The 17,652-nt window shown below is 43.4% G+C and overlaps 1 protein-coding gene and 1 pseudogene across 2 annotated transcripts in view; one reads left to right on the top strand and one right to left on the bottom strand.

Moving 5' to 3' along the window:
* The window catches only part of SPMIP9 (sperm microtubule inner protein 9), a 66,452-nt gene that overhangs the window by 19,205 nt on the left and 29,595 nt on the right, over positions 1–17,652 (top strand). The window contains exon 3 of one of the 2 annotated variants that reach the window (XM_086699830.1): positions 30–170. The exons of the other annotated variant lie outside the window; for it this stretch is intronic. Within the exon in view, the coding sequence (XP_086555956.1) occupies positions 118–170 (53 nt within the window). The 5' untranslated portion in view covers positions 30–117. The remainder of the gene's footprint in view (positions 1–29; positions 171–17,652) is intronic. 2 annotated transcript variants of the gene reach the window in all.
* LOC112864408 (small nucleolar RNA U3) lies at positions 9,561–9,678 on the bottom strand (annotated as a pseudogene).

Genomic DNA, 17,652 nt, shown 5'->3' with positions numbered 1-17,652 from the left:
TTATTTACACACCAAAGCCGTCTTTCCAGTGGCAGCGTTCCGCATTTCCAGAAGAAACTCAGATCAGAGGCTTGGCTGGATCGCGCCTCCAGACTTGAAGGAACAGGAGCTGACGCTATGCTCTTCACACTGCGCAGAGGAACCTGGCCTGAGCCCAAGGCCTTTGTCAGGTGCGCTTTCTCTATTGTTCCCCAAATGGCGAGGGATTAAGATGAGGGGGTTGGAGTGGCAATTTTTTTCTGACTCTTCTAAGCCAGAAGAGACACTTTTCTTAGAGAGCTGTGGGAAGGAATGCAGACTGCTGAGTGCTTTGGGGAGCTTGTTTCCAAACACCTGGGGTGTGTGTGTAATCCGCACTTGAAAACAGCTGACTTCTGCTTCCTCCAAGCCACCTCCCGCCCCTCCCTTCCCTTCACCACTGCTCTTCCTCCAGCCTCCAAAGCCCCGCTCTTTGAATCTTAGGACTAGAAGGAGCCCCACCGCTCACAGCTACAAGTGGGGTGCGACCTCCTTTATTTAGGCGAACCGGCTAGCTTTGCCGCCCTCCATCCCAACCACTGAGGTTGCAAGTAAGGGAGAGAGTTGGATTTTCAAAATGATCTGTGCCTGGCTCTTAGCCTCTCATGCAAATGTGCGCCGCAGGCTTTTGGGAGGTTAGGACACCTCTGGTGTTGGTATGGTTGATTATTCAGCAGCACCTTTGAGCCCTCAGAGAAAGGCCCTATAGAAATACAGAGAACAGAAGGTGGCTCCTCGAACTACACCTGGCCCCGCTTTATTGGTCAACTTACTCCCTCAGGAGTCCTGAGAGCCAGAATAGAAATTACCATATTGCACAAGATTCTTTTTTTTTTTTTTAAGATTTTAATTTTTTTTTTTTTTCAACGTTTATTTATTTTTGGGACAGAGAGAGACAGAGCATGAACAGGGGAGGGGCAGAGAGAGAGGGAGACACAGAATCGGAAACAGGCTCCAGGCTCTGAGCCATCAGCCCAGAGCCCGACGCGGGGCTCGAACTCACGGACCGCGAGATCGTGACCTGGCTGAAGTCGGACGCTTAACCGACTGCGCCACCCAGGCGCCCCAAGATTTTAATTTTAAGTAATCTCTACACCCACTGTGGGGCTCGAACCCACGACCCACAGACCAAGAGTTGCACGTTCCACTGACTGAGCCAGCTGGGTGCTCCTACACAAGCATCATTTTAAATTTATTATTTTCTTTTATTTTTAATATATATTTTTAAAGTTTATATGTTTATCCTGAGAGAGAGAGAGAGAGGTAGAACAAGTGGGGGAGGGGCAGAGAGTGGGGGACAGAGGATCCAAAGTGGGCTCTGTGCTGACAGCAGACAGCCTGATGCAGGGCTTGAACTCACGAACCATGCATGAGATCGTGACCTGAGCCGAAGTCGGATGCTTAACCGACTGAGCCACCCAGGCGCCCCTAAATTTTTAAATTTAGGGAATTTTCCCCTCTCAATTTGGGTTTGGTGGGCTAGGTACTCAAATAAATCTCCTGTACAGCTGACTTGTCTGTAAGCCCTAAGAAATAATAGCTGCCAACAGCGCTGCTCAGAGATTTAAAGCTGCCCGAAAAGGTTTTTTTAAACTTCTCAGAAACAAAACTGGTTCTGTGAGTAGCATGTAAAGGATTAGAATCAGTCCTGCTTCCGAGAGAAGTAAATCAAGCAGGACACGGGACTGGTGTGCAAAAAAACAATTAAAAATTGTTTAATGCTCCTCGTCCAGCTCTGGAGTCCCAGCCCGTGTGGCACCGGTGATCACCTGCAGGGACCCCTTCTCTCCGTGATCAGCACGTTGACGGAGGGCAAGGGCTGTGGCTGCTGTGTCCCCTGCTCCAACGTGGAGTCTAACACACTGACCGCTTGCCGAGTAAATGCTTGCTGGTGCGTCTTGTTATTAATCGGTGAGAGGGTCTGACGACGCCGTACCTCCGCAAGCGTGTTCATTTAGCTTCTTAAAAATCTGCTGCTGTGAAAGGTAAGCCGTGTTTATTTCGAATCTCAAGCTTACCCCTGAAGGAGTCTGTAACTGATGACGGCACTGAAGGCTGTAACTTGCTTTTGTTCTGCTGTTTCCACCTACGGAATAGGCAGGATGGCTGATCTGCTGATGGCCTCTTCTGTGTCGGGTTGTGGGCTTTCTGTAGGAAATGGGCGTGTTCAGATGGTGCGGGAAAATTGCATATTCTCGACCATTCCTACATTCTTGCATCTATAAATCCAGCGTCTCTTTGCCATAAAGATTTTATATAAAATGGGGAGTATCAAAACCATTTTTCTGTTCATATCAGTCCAGGTTTGCATTTTATTTATCTATTTTTTTATTATTATCTTTTAGTAATCTTTACACCCAACGTGGGGCTTGAACTTACGACACCAAAATCAAGAGTCACATGCTCTTCTGACTGAGCCAGCCAGACGCCCCTCTTGGTTGGCATTTTAAAACAGATTTCTAAATACATACTTTCAATAAAAATAAAAGCTCTACTCAGTTAAGTCACTACTTTGTATTATATTCCAGTGCATAAATAAGATTAATCCTAGATAGTAAGTCTTAAAATGCTTAGGAAGAAACAACTGAAGTGTCAATAATGCAGGACTTTGCCACGGTTTGTGTTTCGAGCCCTGAAATTCTAGCAACGGGATGCAGTAGGGTTACAGGATTCAAATCTAATTATTAATTGAGTTGGAAAAATAACTACTTGGAAAGAGAAAATGTCATTGCTGGAAAAAAAATAACCTGCTATCCAGCGGTTCTCTCTTACCAAGCAGATATATTAAGAGTACAGCTGCCCCTTGAACGACATGGGTTTGAACTACACACATCCACTTACATGCAGATTTTCCCAGTAAATACAGTACAGTGCTGTAAAATGTATTTTCTCTTTCTTATGATTTCCTTAATAACATTTTCTTCTCTGTAGCTTACTTTATTATAAGAATACAGCATATAATACAGATAGCATACAAAATATGTGATAATTGACTGTTCGTGTTATTGGTAATGGTTAACAGTAGGCTATTAGTACTTTACAAGAGGCTATTAGTTGTTAAGCTTTGGGGGAGTCCAAAGTTACTCATGGATGGGAATGCAAACTGGTGCAGCCACTCTGGAGAACAGTATGGAGGTTCCTCAAAAAGTTAAAAATAGAACTACCCTATGACCCAGCAATTGCACTACTAGGTATTTATCCAAGGGATACAGGAGTGCTGATTCGAAGGGGCACATGCACCCTGATGTTCATAGCAGCACTATCGACAATAGCTGAAGTATGGAAAGAGCCCAAATGTCCATCAACAGATGAATGACTAAAGAAGATGTGCCATATATATATATATATATATATATATATATATATATGAACAATAAATGACCCGCCAGGGCACACTATCACAGAATTTTAGCATTAGGAATGGAGAGAATATTCTGAAAGATGATAGAGTAAAAATTAGAAGTCACACACACAGGATTCCATAAGACTGCAGTAATAACTGGTCAATAGGGGAAGATACATGGAAGTGTCTTCAAAATTCAGAGGGATATGATGTGGATGGAGAGAGAATGTATTATGCTGAGAGAAATAAGTCAATTAGAGAGAGACAAATACCATATGATTTCACTCATATGCAGAATTGAAGAAACAAAACAGATGAACATATGGGCAGTTGGGGGGACGGGGGAGAGAAGAGAGGGAAACAAGCCACAAGAGACTCTTAACCATAGAGAACAAACTGAGGGTTGATGGAGGGAGGCGGGGAATGGGCTGGATGGTTGGTGGGTACTAAGGAGGGCACTTGTGATGAGCACTGGGGGTTGTATGTAAGTGATGAATCACTGAATCCTGCTCCTGAAACCAATATTGCACTGTGTGTGAACCAAAATTTAAACTAAAAAAGGAAAAAAATAAATTGGTACATTTGTACTGGAAAATGTTATGACTATACCTAGCAATATCTTCATAGCTCTCGTCCTGGAATCCCACTTATGTTCCTAGAGAATAATTTAGCAGAAGCAAAAATAAATGAGTAAGTAAGTAAACACATAAAGAGCCATGTTTTTGAAAAAAAAAAAACTTCAAAGGAATAACAAAAAAAGGAGAAACAACACAAGAACCCATTAGCTGATGAATGGATAAATAGAAGTGGTATAGCAATGCAAGGGACCTTGTCTGCCAGTAAAAAGGAATGAAATACTGTTACTTGCTACAACATGGATGACGTTGCAGGCATGATGCTCAGAGACTACATGTTGTAGGACTCCATTTATATGGGGGGAATGGGGAGTGACTGCTAATGGATACAGAGTTTCTTTGGGGGCAACGAAAATGCTTTCCACTGGATTCTCAGGGCTAATCACTGTTCCAATTTGATGGTTTTATCATCATACTCATTTGATATACTCATTTGACCATTATCACTTGGTGGCTTTGCATGCTAACGTCTCTTCAAGAATCATCAGACTAAATGGAAATGTCCTTTGGAATGGGTACGCTTAATTAGTAGCTAACACATCAGTTAGTTAATCCTTTACTAGAGTTTAGCTGCCTGGGGGCATGTGAGAATCTCTCAGACCCAAGCTTGCCAGTCAGGGATGCTTGTACCTACCCACCTGTCCTTCAAAGACCAATGATGAGTGGTGGGAACGAGTCTTCTCAGGTGGCTGAGACATGAGGTGATGGGGAAAGCGCTCAGCTCTCCCTGCAGTGGAGACAACAAAGAGGAGAATCTTTCTTTTATGTATCTGCACCTGCAAAGACATTTAAAGAATCATTTGATTCATATATCTACCCATCATTCTGCTGGCCACCCCCTGGATGCAGGTACTGTGCCAGATGCAGGAGTAGAGAGACTAGAATAAGCTATCGCCTGCTCCCGGGAGCTCTTGGTCTCTTGAGCAAAGTATGGGGATGCTTGAGACATAGTTCCTGGTATTTTTGTTCCTCATATTTTTGCCAAACTTGGCCTGTTCCTGTAAGAATAGATCGCCCTTCCTCACCTCTACCCCTTTGGTGTCATTAATTGAAAATTAAGTCAGCTTCTTGTTTCATAGTAAAATATGTGTCATGGAAGGATTACCTGGCTGTGACGCTGTGCCCCTCCGACTGTCTGGGGTGACCCATCCCTGTAGGCTGGCTAAGTCTGCACCAGTCAAAAAATATCCATCAAGCTGCTTCTATGGAATAAGACTGACGAGGTCCCTTCACTCCGGCTGGGGGAGGAGGGAGGTGAAGTGAGGGCTACTTTGGATAGAATGAGCAAGGGCAGACAGACCTCTCTCAAGGATGAGCATGAGACAGCCAGCCTATGAGCTGGAGAACCAAGTATTTTCCACCACACCGCACTGGAGGCAGGCATTATCAGTCCAGCCTCACAAGGGAGGAGTCCCGCCCCCAGAAGATGAGGAGCTCATCTCGGGTCCTGCAGCCTTCAGCTGGCAAAATAGACATTCACCTTCTCTTTCTCCCCCTCCACGCTAGCCATTCTCTCTCCACCACCCCTGTGTCAGCTGGAAGTGAAACAGCAGAGGACCATGAAGTCAGATTGGGGAGGGAGAGAGAGCCAAGTTGAATGTTAAAGAACAAGAGGGAAGTGGCCCAGTGGAACAGGATGGGGTCATAAGCAGGGTTCCTCTTGCTTCTCTGCTATTCTCTGGTCATTTTCCTTAAACACTGCACGTCTCCAAAGAATGGAGTCTTGTTCTTGCCCCAAGAGAAAGCTTGAACAAAACACTGGACTGAGTTTTGAACATCAGAGAAGTGTGTGGGAACCTCCCCTGCCCAAGCTTGCCGGCCAAGAATGCTTGTATCTCCTTACCCGTCCTTCAAAGGCCAACGACAGGTGGTGGAAACTGGTCTGTTCAGGTGGCCGAGGAGAGGGCAGGGGGGTGGGGGGACACCCACCTCTCTCTGCACAGGAGGTAACAGATAGGATGGGTTCCCATGTTGTGCCTGCAAACATGAACGCACATTCATAAAAAACGGGGCTTTCACAAAGCATGAGGCCCTCAGTCTGTCATCAGCCAGGCTGGGAAACTGGGGTCCCACCTGAGCCATCCTTCTTCTTCAGGACACTTCACCAACCAGGCCTCTGAGAACCATAAATAAAGATCACTGCGAATGGCTTTTCTGTCTGACCCTTTAACCTGAAATAAAAATAAAGCTTGGAGAATGTAATCCTGACTCAAGTCTCCTTCGTGGGCTCCTCCTTCCCTTACCTGTTGACAGGTGCCTGCCAGACCTCACAGTTACCTTTGATTTAGCCGTAATGGCATCTCCACACTTAGCCGAGGTCTGCCCTGTAATCCTTCCCAAAGCTTAAGTCAATTTATATGGTAACCTGAGAGCCATTTCTTGCTTCCAGATGATGTCACTGTCTGTTAACACCTACTGGAATGATCACCATACTCATGCTCAGGGCAATGGAACAGATTACTCTCGAAGCCAGAGCTGGGCTAAAACAAATGTTCAACAAGTTTTCAAAATAGAAAAAGAAGCTTTATTCCCATATGCCTTTTTGTAAACTCCTCCGATATCACAGTACTTATTTTCAGAGAGCCAAGAATGGTTTTTCCGAATCAAAAATCTGCACCTGAGAAGTTGACGTGTGTTTACGGAGAAAAAGGTGGCAAATCTGAGACTGGAGCAGAAGAGCATAGACGTAAGGATCAAAACCTCCAGATGAATTTTAAACCATATATTTTGCTCCGTTTGAACCCTGAAATGAGTTTGCATCAATAAAAGTTAGCCCCAGCATTTGTTTGCTTGAGCACAGTTCTGGGTACAAAGGGGTCTTAAGTTTCTTTGTTCCCGACTTCTTTGGGGTCATGGAGTGAACAAGGTAACCGTGTCTTTGCGTTAACCAGCATCTGCTAACCACAGCAAAATTAGGACCGTTTTGTTACGGGACAGATGGACTATGTGGGTTAAGCGGTGGACAGAGAGCTGTGTTTGTGTGTGTTCACATTTCGCTTTGTTTTAAATGTATGGAAATGATGGGGCGCCTGGGTGGCGCAGTTGGTTAAGCGTCCGGCTTCAGCCAGGTCACGATCTCACGGTCCGTGAGTTCGAGCCCCGCGTCAGGCTCTGGGCTGATGGCTCGGAGCCTGGAGCCTGTTTCCAATTCTGTGTCTCCCTCTCTCTCTGCCCCTCCCCCGTTCATGCTCTGTCTCTCTCTGTCCCAAAAATAAATAAAAACGTTGAAAAAAAAATTAAAAAAAAAAACACAAATGTATGGAAATGATTAAAATAAAGCGTCTTTGGCTTTAAATTTTATGAATAGGGGTGCCTGGGTGACTCAGTTGGTTAAGTATCCAACTCCCTTGGCTCAGGCGATGATCTCCTAGTTTGTGAGTTCAAGCCCTGAGTTGGGCTCCACGTGACAGTTGACTAGACTCCATTTTACACAAAATTCTTGTATAAGCATCAGCTGTATTTTACTAACTTACTGTACCTCTTCTTACCAACCTCCAATTGAACTCAGATCCATTCTTCTAAAATCCCAGTTCCCAGGGGTGCTCGGGTGGCTCAATCAGCTAAGCATCTGACTCGATTTGGGCTCAGGTCATGATCTCATGGTTTGTGAGTTCGAACACCACATCGGGCTCTGTGCTGACAGTGCAGAGTCTGCTTGGAATTCTCTCTCTCTCTTCCTCTCTCTCTGCCTCTTCTCCGCTTTCTCCGCCTCAAATAAACAAACTTTAAAAAAAAAAAAGTAAATTTTATGAATACGTCGGATGCCTTGGTGGCTCACTGGTTCAGCGTCTCACTCAATTTTGGCTCAGGTCATGATCCCAGGGATGTAGGATCAAGCCCTGCATTGGGTTCCACACCGAGCTTGGAGACTGCTGGAGATTCTCTCTCTCTCCCTCCCCTTCTGCCCCTCTCCCGTGCTTGCACGCTCTCTCTCTAAAACAAATAAAAGTTAAAAACCTTAAATGCTGTGAATATATCAATGTTCTCTTTCCCTACTGTATGATTTTCCTATTGCTGCTGTAGTAAGTTACTACAAACTTAGTGACTTAAAGCAATATAAATGTATAGTGCCAGGGATCAGAAATCTGAAGTTTTCAGAGGAGGATCTGTTTCCTTGCCTTCCCCAGCTTCTAGCGGTCACCTGCTTTCCTAGGCTTGTAGTCCCTTCCCTCTGTGTTCAAACATGTCACTCCAACCTCTGGTTCTGTCCCCGCTGCTTTTTCTGACTCTGACCCTCCAGCCTCCCTCTTAAAAGCACCTTTGTGATTCCACTGCACCCGCCCTGATAATCCAGGATAATCTCCCATCACGAGATCCTTAATTTCATCACACTCGCAAAGCCCCTTTTGCCATATAAAGTAGCATAGTCCCAAATCCCAGGGATTAGAACACCAGGCATCTTGAAAAGGCATTCTCCAGCCTACCATACCCACTTTCACAAATGTTTCCAAACGTGGGAGCTGCAAGTCCTTGCTGAGATGCAGATGAAGAGCCATTCGCACACCCAGAGTGTGCCCCTCACCGCAGCTCACTCCACGAGAGAGCTTTCGTGTCTGTCCCTGGGCCCAAAGCCTTCTCCGCAAGGGGTCATGGCTTCTCTGCCTCTTGCTGCGAGGTGGCTGAAAGGGCATTGAACTTGGTGCGACTTTAAACAAGACTGTTTACCATCTCTGAGGGCAGTTTCATTGGGTGTAAAAGGGAAAAGGGAAATAACACACACTTCTCATGGCCCTCGAGGGGTGAATGAGGTCAGTGCTGGAAGCGCTTCATAAACCGTAAAGACTTTGTAGGCATGTCCCCCAACAGGACTCATTTTAAGGTATATATTATGTAGCCAAGAGATCGTTAGAGGAAGAAGAGACTTGAGATCCAGTGTTCCCAACCCTTGTGACAGATGTGACATCTGGGGCTCGTATGGCTTCACATGCCTGTCACGAAGCTCGTTACTGGGTAGGCCACAATGAGTTCCATGTTCTTTCCACTGTCAACCCAATGGAACGGTAACGTGTTCCACTCAGTACACAGTGGGCCATTCACTGGGCTTTTCTACTCAGGTTTGCCCAGAGTCTCCCATCCACTGTCACCACTAACTCTCGAGTCTATACCTCTATACCTCTCTTCTCTATGCCTCACACCTGATGTTTGTTCAGTCCTCTCTTTTCCAGCATCTACTTCGACTGTGGCTGGTTTTTTGTTTGTTTGTTTGTTTACTTACATTTGAAAGAGGCAGAGAGACCAGGAGCAGGGGAGGGAGGGAGGGAGACAGAAAGAGAGAGAGTCCCAAACAGGCTCTATACTCAACACAGAGCCCAATGTGGGGCTCCATCCCATGAACCATGGGATCATGACCTGAACAGAAATCAAGAGTCAAATCCTCAACTGACTGAGCCACCCAGGTGCCCTTTACTGTTTTAAACACTTACTGATTTCTTGTTTTTCACCATCTTCTAGTTTCTTCAATATAAGCTGAGGTCATTGACTCAGACAGGTTATTTGATGGAATACGGGATGCTCAATTAAATTTTCATTTCAAATAAATTTTTAGCGTAAGCATATCTCAAATATTTCATGGGACATGTCTATAGTAAATAACATTTCATTCTTTATCTGAAATTCAAATTCAGCTGGGTATCCTCTTTTTTAGTAACAAACTATAGACATGATCCCTGAAAGTATAGTCTTTATTCTGTAATTTTTTTTGAGACCTGTCTCCATTTCTAGTAGAATTATTTTTAAAAATTTTTTAAACGTTTATTTTTGAGAGAGAGACAGAGCTTGAGCAGGGGAGGGGCAGAGAGAGAGGGAGACACGGAATCTGAAGACACAGAATCTCCAAGCTCTGAGCTTAGGGTACAGAGCCTGATGCAGGACTCGAACCCACAAACCAGGATATTATAGCCTGAGCTGAAGTTGGATGCTTAACCAACTGAGCCACCCACGCGCCCCTCCACTAGAATTATTTAATGTTATAAATTTCTCCCTAAACTTTATCTGCATTACACAAATTTTGATGTTACTTTTCCATTTTCATTCAGTTATAAGATCCTTTTTAATTTCCCTTTATATTTCTTTTTGGGTTATTTAAAAGTATGTTACTTGGTTTTCAAATACTTGGAGACTTTCCAGAGATACTTGATTTTATTTCTAATTTAATTCTATTGTGGTCAGAGAACATGCTTTGTATGATTTTAATCCTTTTAAATTTATTGAAACTTGTTTATGGCCCAGAACGTAGTCCACCATGGCAAATGTTCCATGAACACTCGAATTTGAAAAGAATGTATATTTTGCCATTGATGGATAGAGAGTTCTAAAATGCCAATTCAGTCAAGCGATGGATCGTTGACCAAGTCTTCTTACTGATTTTTCACTCTACTTCTTCTAAAATATTGATAGAGGCACATTGAAATCTCCAACTTCAGCTGTAGATTCATCTATTTCTCCTTATAGTTCTCTTGGTTTTTGTTTTTGTTTTGAAGCTCTGATATTCGATGCATAAACATTTAGGATTGTCCTGCCTTCTTGATGAATTGACCATTTCATCATTATAAAATGAGTCTCTTCCCTGGATTCTGAAATCTTCATTGTCTGATGTTAATACAACCATACCAACTTATTCTTTTTTAGTGTTAGCATGGTATGTGTTTTTCCATACTTTCATTTTATTGTATATTTATATTTAAAATGCATTTCTTATAGGCAACATCTAGCTGCTTTTTATTCAATCTGATAGTTTCTGGCTTTTAATTGTGATGTTTAGGTGGTTTTCTTGTATTTACATGTCAGACATTTAAAGTAGCTCTTTTGCAGGGCGCCTGGGTGGCTCAGTCACCTAAGCATCGGACTTCAGCTCAGGTCATGATCTCATGGTTCTTGAGTCCGACCCTCGCATCGGGCTCTGTGCTGACAGCTTAGAGCCTGGAGCCTGCTTACGATTCTGTGTCTCCCTCTCACTCTGCTCCTCCCCCGCTTGCACTCTGTCTGTCTCTGTCTCTCTCAAAAATAAATAAACATTAATAAATAAATAAATAAAGTAGCTCTTTTGCTTGAAAGAAGGAATACCAGTATACACAGATTGAGCAGAAGCGCCGACCTTACGTGCTATAAAAAAATAAAATGTTTTCAAGAGCTACATTTCATTCGTGATGGATTTATTCACTTGCATTTGTGTTTAAATGTAAACCAATACAAAAATCATCAGGTTTTTAAATTTAGGTTCCTGGGTCCCACTCCCAAAGAGTATGATCTGGGTCTGGGTCTGGTCCTGGAGCTTGTACCATAGGACACAAACCGCGCAGCTCTGCCATCACCATGGTAACACTGCCAGCGCAGGAAGTTCTCAGATCACAGCTGGAGGAACACTGTGTGCAAAGCAGCCAGGTCCACTGGATGTACCATCATCTGTTTTTCTTTTTCTTTTCTTTTCTTTTTTTTTTTTTTAGGTTATCAAAAGTAGTAAACAAATATTTTGGGGTTTGCCTTCCCATTCCCAGCTGTGAGACAGCATGAGCCGATTACCATTTAAGTCAAGCCAATTTCCAGTGACATAAGTTGAGTCCTTTAGGGAGGCAGATTTCTTCTTCAGGGCTAGATCGCCATCCTTTAGTAGAACCTGTGTTACCAAGAAATGAAAGAGAAGAAAGCAGCTACTCAAATGAAATCTGAGTTTAATGAAGATGAAAGGTTTTGGTGACTTATTCAATTGCAACAATAAGAGCATATATATCGTGGAAAAGTGTCCTGCATTTGCCAGTCATCTATTTTGAAACTTTCTGTTGTTGTTGTTTTGTTGTGATTGTTGTTGTTGGTGGTGGTGGTGGTGTTAGAGAAAAATCACACTCTGGAGTGTTCCTTCTCACCTCTCCCCTATCATGGCTCTTGCCCATTTTTTGGGACCAGCCCAAGCAAGTCCTTTTCTACAATTCTGCTTCTCAGACTCACTATAAAGCTAGAGTTGATTACGCAGATTTGTCACTTGGTCAATTGATTTTCAGCCGCCTTCTGGGCCCATGACGTCACAACAAACCAACTTTGGAAGCCAGATGTCAAATGAGGAGAAGAAATTATAACCTGGGCCCATAAAGGAAAAAAAGTATTGGTTCCCTGGGTGCTGGGATGGGTGGGAAATCCCACCTGCCGGATCAGGTGCTGAGAAAGAGTAACAGGTATGAAGAGAGAGTACCACCGAATGCAGAGCACTAAAGATTAAAAGAAATGTTTTTCCTTGTGCTAGTACCCATGTATGCAAATAAATTCAGTAAGTGTTTATTTAATATTCTAGCAGCAAAAAAAAAAAAAAAAAAAAAATCATTTAGCATCTCCCATACCAGGAAATCTCTACCAGAGTCTCAGACTCTTCAGCGCAGGAGTCAGGCACATGAGCAGACCATGCAGCAAAAATCTGGGGGAAACCAGAAGAGGCTTCTGAGGAAGGTGGCATAGGAGCTGGGCGGCCACCAAAGGAAGAATGGGCATTTCTGACGGGGATTTTTGTGGGGGTGGATGGAAGTGGCAGATGAGGTTGCAAAGGTTGGATTGGGACTCAACCAAGAAGGGCCTTAGATGTCAGAAATTTAAAATTCATAAGAAGCCAGGATCTTTCAGGTTGACCGTGGGACCTCAACTCATCCAGGGCCCACAGGGAACCGTGCAGAGACACAGACACAATATCTTGCATCGTGTAGCACTTAGATTTGCATTTGATTTTTGTTGTCATTGTTTTAATGCGTGTTGAGGTTTCTAGACCGTTTGACCAACGATGGGCAGTGATCCGTGCACAAACTGAGTGGTGCGAGAAGACAGATCACTGAGAGAGGGGCTCTGTTTATCCACAAATACCTTGACAACTTGCAGTGATGGAAAAGGAGACACAGACAAAATGTCATGTGGAATAGGGCAACAGTCAGATTGGCAATGCTTCCCTTACCTGTCTCAACTTTGTTCTTTCCCTGGCGTTATTTCTGCAGCCTGGGATTGCTCATATTTCATGCGAATGACACCAATGCAGAGATCTTCTCAAAGTATTACTTTCAGCACGTGTTTATGTGCCATCGAATATAATCTAGGCAGTTTCAACTCTATGCAGGAACGAACACAGGAAGAGAAGTAGGGATATTGGAATTTCCAAACTGGATCCCTAAAATATGTGCCTCTCTGTGGCATCTCCCCAGCTGCCATCTAAAACCATGCCCGGCCCCTTTTTCATCCTCCTATAATTTCTTATGTCTCACAAATAATATAGCTGCTCAATAATCAATAGTGAAGGACTTCTTGTGGTGGTGGTTTGGATGTATACCTGATATTAGGATACTTCTCATAAAAATATAAAATAACAAAGACTATGGAAGAGAATATAGGCAGAATAGAGGCTTGCCTGTTTTAAATATCGGTTCAGATGATCAGTGAATTGTTTCTTCCATTATTATTGTTTTCTTTTTTCTCAAGTAAGCTCTACACCCAATGTGAGGTTTGAATTCACGACCCCAAGATCAAGAGTCATGCATTCTACTAACTCAGTCAGCCGGGTGCCCCGAACTGTTTTCTTTTAAGATAAAGTTTATAGGGGTGCCTGGGTGACTCAGTCGGTTGAGCGTCCAACTCTTGATCTCAGCTCAGGTCATGCTCATGGTATTGTGGGATCAAGCCCTGCGTTGGACTCCATGCTGAGTGTGGAGCCTGCTTGAGATTCTCTCTCTCTCCCTCTCCCCCTCTCCCCCTCTCGTGCTCTCGTGCGCGCTCTAAAATATAAATAAATAAATAAATAAATAAATAAATAAATAAAGTTTATAAAATGAAATATTACAGGGGCACCTGGGTGGTTCAGTTGGTTAAGTGTCCAACTTCAGCTCAGGTCATGATCTTGCAGTTCGTGACTTCCAGCCCTTTGTCAGGCTCTGTGCTGACAGCTCGGAGCCTGGAGCCTGCTTCGGATTCCGTGTCTCCCTCCCTCTCTGTCCCTCCCCCGATCTTGCTCTCTTTCTCTCAAAAATAAATAAACATTAAAAAAAGAAAATTTTAAATGAAATGTTATAAACTAACACATACACAGTATAGAAAACTTAGGAAATACTCAAATGTTGAAAGAAAAGAAATAGTACATAGTTCCACCAATCTAATACATCTGTCATTCACATTTTGCTGATTTCCTTTCGGGCTTTTTCTTTATGCACAGTTCTGATCTATTTCTTAAATAAGAAAATGAGCTTCTGTCAAAGTGTCAGGGGAGCACATGGAATCTCTGAGAATTACTTTTTAAGTGGGAGAAAGTTTGAAACACTCTTAAGCCTGATGTCACCCAACTTCTGGATCTGTCAATAGAAACCCTTTGCTATCCGGAAGCTTTAAGGTGAAAATGAATTTGGTCCTGCATTTCCTTAGCCAGCACGGAGCCCCTCTTCTGTGGTCTGCACGGTGCTAGGCACAAGGTCACTTAAAAACCACCGAGTTCTCCAGGTGGCTGGGTGAGCAAAACAGGACGATGCGCTGAGTCAGAACTTGTAAAAGCCCTGAAATTCCGAAGTGTCCATTAGTGACAGACGCTAGCTGACAGAGGATTTGCGTGAGGACAAGGACAGTGACCAAGTCTGGAAGATAAATGGAAGCCATGGAGAGAAAATGACTTTTTTTTTAATGTTTATTTATTTTTGAGAGAGCATGAGCGAGGGAGGGGCAGAGAGAAGGAGACACAAGAGCCAAAGTGGGCTCTGTGCTGACACCACAGAGCCTGATGTGGGGCTGGAACTCACAAACTGCAAGATCACAATCTGAGCCGAAGTCAGATGCTCGACTGACTGAGCCACCCAGGTGCGCCGAATTTCTTTCTGATTAAAAAACAAAAAAAACAAAAAACCGGTATGTGGTTAATGTGCAAAGACGTAACAGGATTACATGCTGTAAGGACATGATCAAATTGCCCCTTCAGGTAAACTTCCTTTAGCTTCTGGATAAAGTAAGTGGCAGAAGGATGCCTTGGGGGAGCAAATTGCCTTCAGAGAGGAACCCTGCTGTTCTCCCGAAGAGGGAACAGTGTGGAGACAGCCCTAGGATAAGTCATCAACTGTACTTCTCCCTACAGCCAACCTGGACACGAGTAGTACCTCTGGCATCTAGTAATAGCCGCTGAATTTCCAGAGAGGTCTGGGAACCTTTGCGAGCCCACAGCCCAGAAAAGGTTGAAAACCAGGATTCAAGCAGTCCTTTCTATTCTTGGAGAAAAAAAAAAAAGAAGAAAGAAATGCCTGCCCTCTTTGAGCAGCGGACTTGCACTGTTGGCAGGGCAGGAGAACGTATCAATCACACTATCAGGTTCCCAAAAAACTCACATCTACAAATCAAAGAGCAATATCTCCATGTCTTAGCTTCATCTACAGTGAGTAGCTAATCAGTGTCACCTTCAAATCACAATGGCAAGTATTCGGGAGTTCTAGAAAGCCCGTGACTCTGAAGGATACTAGCGATACCTCTGCTCATTTCCAGGATGGCTGATTTATAAAAACTTTGGGCTTAGCCAAATTAAGAAAGGTAGGGGAAAGATTCCTGGAATAGTGGCTCTGGTTTCACAGTGGCTTATCTCTGCTCTGGCTAATCACTTTGAAATTAACGGGCCTCAGGGCCTTGCATTTAGGGGCTAGCACAAAGATGCACGAAGAGAATTCCAAATTTTACTGCATTGCTAATGAATGGTATGAAGCCATAAGAGGGAAACAAAAGAAAAGATAAGAAGAGAGATTTAAGAGGAGAAAAATCACTGGAGATCTTCTTCATTACCCTTTCCACTCAGCCTCCCAAATCAGATAAAAGCCCTCTTTTGCATAACTGTTCTTATCTGTAGGATCTTCAATTTGTGATAATATTCAAGGAGTAAGGGACAAAGGAGTGGGCTGTAATTGAAGGGTTAAGATGCCATGACTTTCAATTAAAATTATTATGATGATTCTTTTCAATAGTACAGAGACCTAGCATTTAGTTTCTGGTGACAAAACTGAAACTCACATTTCAAAAAAATCAGAGAAGCCTCCCAAAAAACCCATAGCATGCCCCAGAGCACACAGATTTCACATTTCAGAAAGCATGGACTTCATTTTGAGCCTCTAAAAGTTTTTGGGGAAGAGCAGCTGACAATTCCGGGGCAGGTTCATTCAGGAACACAGAGGGTAGATTTTCAGGAGAGAGGAAGTGAGACGGGATGTCTGGGGAAAAGCAAACACTTCACACTTCAAGGTGGACTGAAATTTCTCCCTTGCCCTGCCCCTCTTCTCCCATGACCCTTAAGATCCTTGATGCACCTTAGCTGAAGTACAGATCAAAGGGAGAGGGGTGACTCTTGACACAAACTGAAACCACCCCGTTGTTTAATTATCTCTTGATGCAAAACGCCAGGTCTTGCTTTGCTTCTCCATCAGTGGAGGCAGGTGGTTTAGTATCGCGGCATTTCTTTTCCGGGAGAGGTTTATATTACCTAACAGAGCAAGAGTGGGCCGATAATAGAAAATCTTGGACTCAGTTATACGTTTTGGAATGATTGACTTAATGACTCATTTTGGAGCCCACAAAATACTTTTTAAGCGTATGAAACGTAGGCATTACATTCTCAATTTAGAATCTGATGCTGGAGGACGTGGTAGACATTTTTCCAAAGAAGACATGTAGATGGCCAACAGACACATGAAAAAAGTGCTCAACGCCACTCATCATCAGGGAAACGCAGATTAAAACCACACTGAGATACCACCTCACACCTGTTAAAGTGGCTAAAATCAAAAACACGATAAGATAAGTAGCAAGTGTTGGCGAGGATGTGGAGAAAAAGGAACCCTTGTGTGTTGGTGGAAACGCGAACGGGTACAGCCACTGTGGAAAACGGTATGGAGGTCCCTCCAAAAATTGAAAAGAGAACTGCCATGTGACCCAGTCATTCCACTACTGAGTATTTCCCCAAAGACAATGAAAACACTACTTCTGAAAGCTGTACGCACCCCTATGTTTATTGGAGCATTATTTAGATAGCCAAGTAAGACCAAGTGTCCATCCACAGGTGAATGGATAAAAAAGACGTGGTACATATGTACGATGGAATAGTAGGCGGTCATAAAAAGAATGACCTGTTGCCATTTGCAACAACATGGATGAGTCTAAAGGGTATAATGCTAAGTGAAATACATCGGTCAGAGAAAGACAAGTACCATGATTTCACTCATATGTCGAATTTAAGAAACAAAACAAATGAACAAGCAAAGAAAAAAGAGAAGCAAAAAACCCGACTCTTAAATACAGAGAAGAAACTAAGGGTTTCCAGAGGGGAGGTGGGTAGGGAATGGGTGAAATAAAGTGGTTGGAGAATACACTTACCTTGATGAGCACTGAGAAATGCATAGAATTGTTGACTCGTATTGTACATCTGAAACTAACATAATACTGTATGTTAATGATACTGGAATAAAAAATATTTACTGAGGCAAAAAAAAGTAGAATCTGATGCTAACTGCATGTTTAGGCTTAAAAAAAAAAAAAAGGCCTACAATTAAATTGTCAAATTCCTGGGGCACCTGAGCGGCTCAGTTGGTTAAGCATCTGACGCTTGGTTTCAGCTCAGGTCATGGTCTTGCTGTTTCGTGAGTTCGAGCCTCGAGTTGGGTGCAAAGCCTCCTTGGGATTCTC

The sequence above is a fragment of the Puma concolor genome, chromosome A3, assembly GCF_028749965.1.
Source record: "Puma concolor isolate L17-30 chromosome A3, mPumCon1.1.hap2, whole genome shotgun sequence".
NCBI classification, from domain to species: domain Eukaryota; kingdom Metazoa; phylum Chordata; class Mammalia; order Carnivora; family Felidae; genus Puma; species Puma concolor.
The sequence above is the reverse complement of the archived record's forward strand: the minus strand, read 5'-3'. Positions and strand labels throughout refer to the sequence as shown.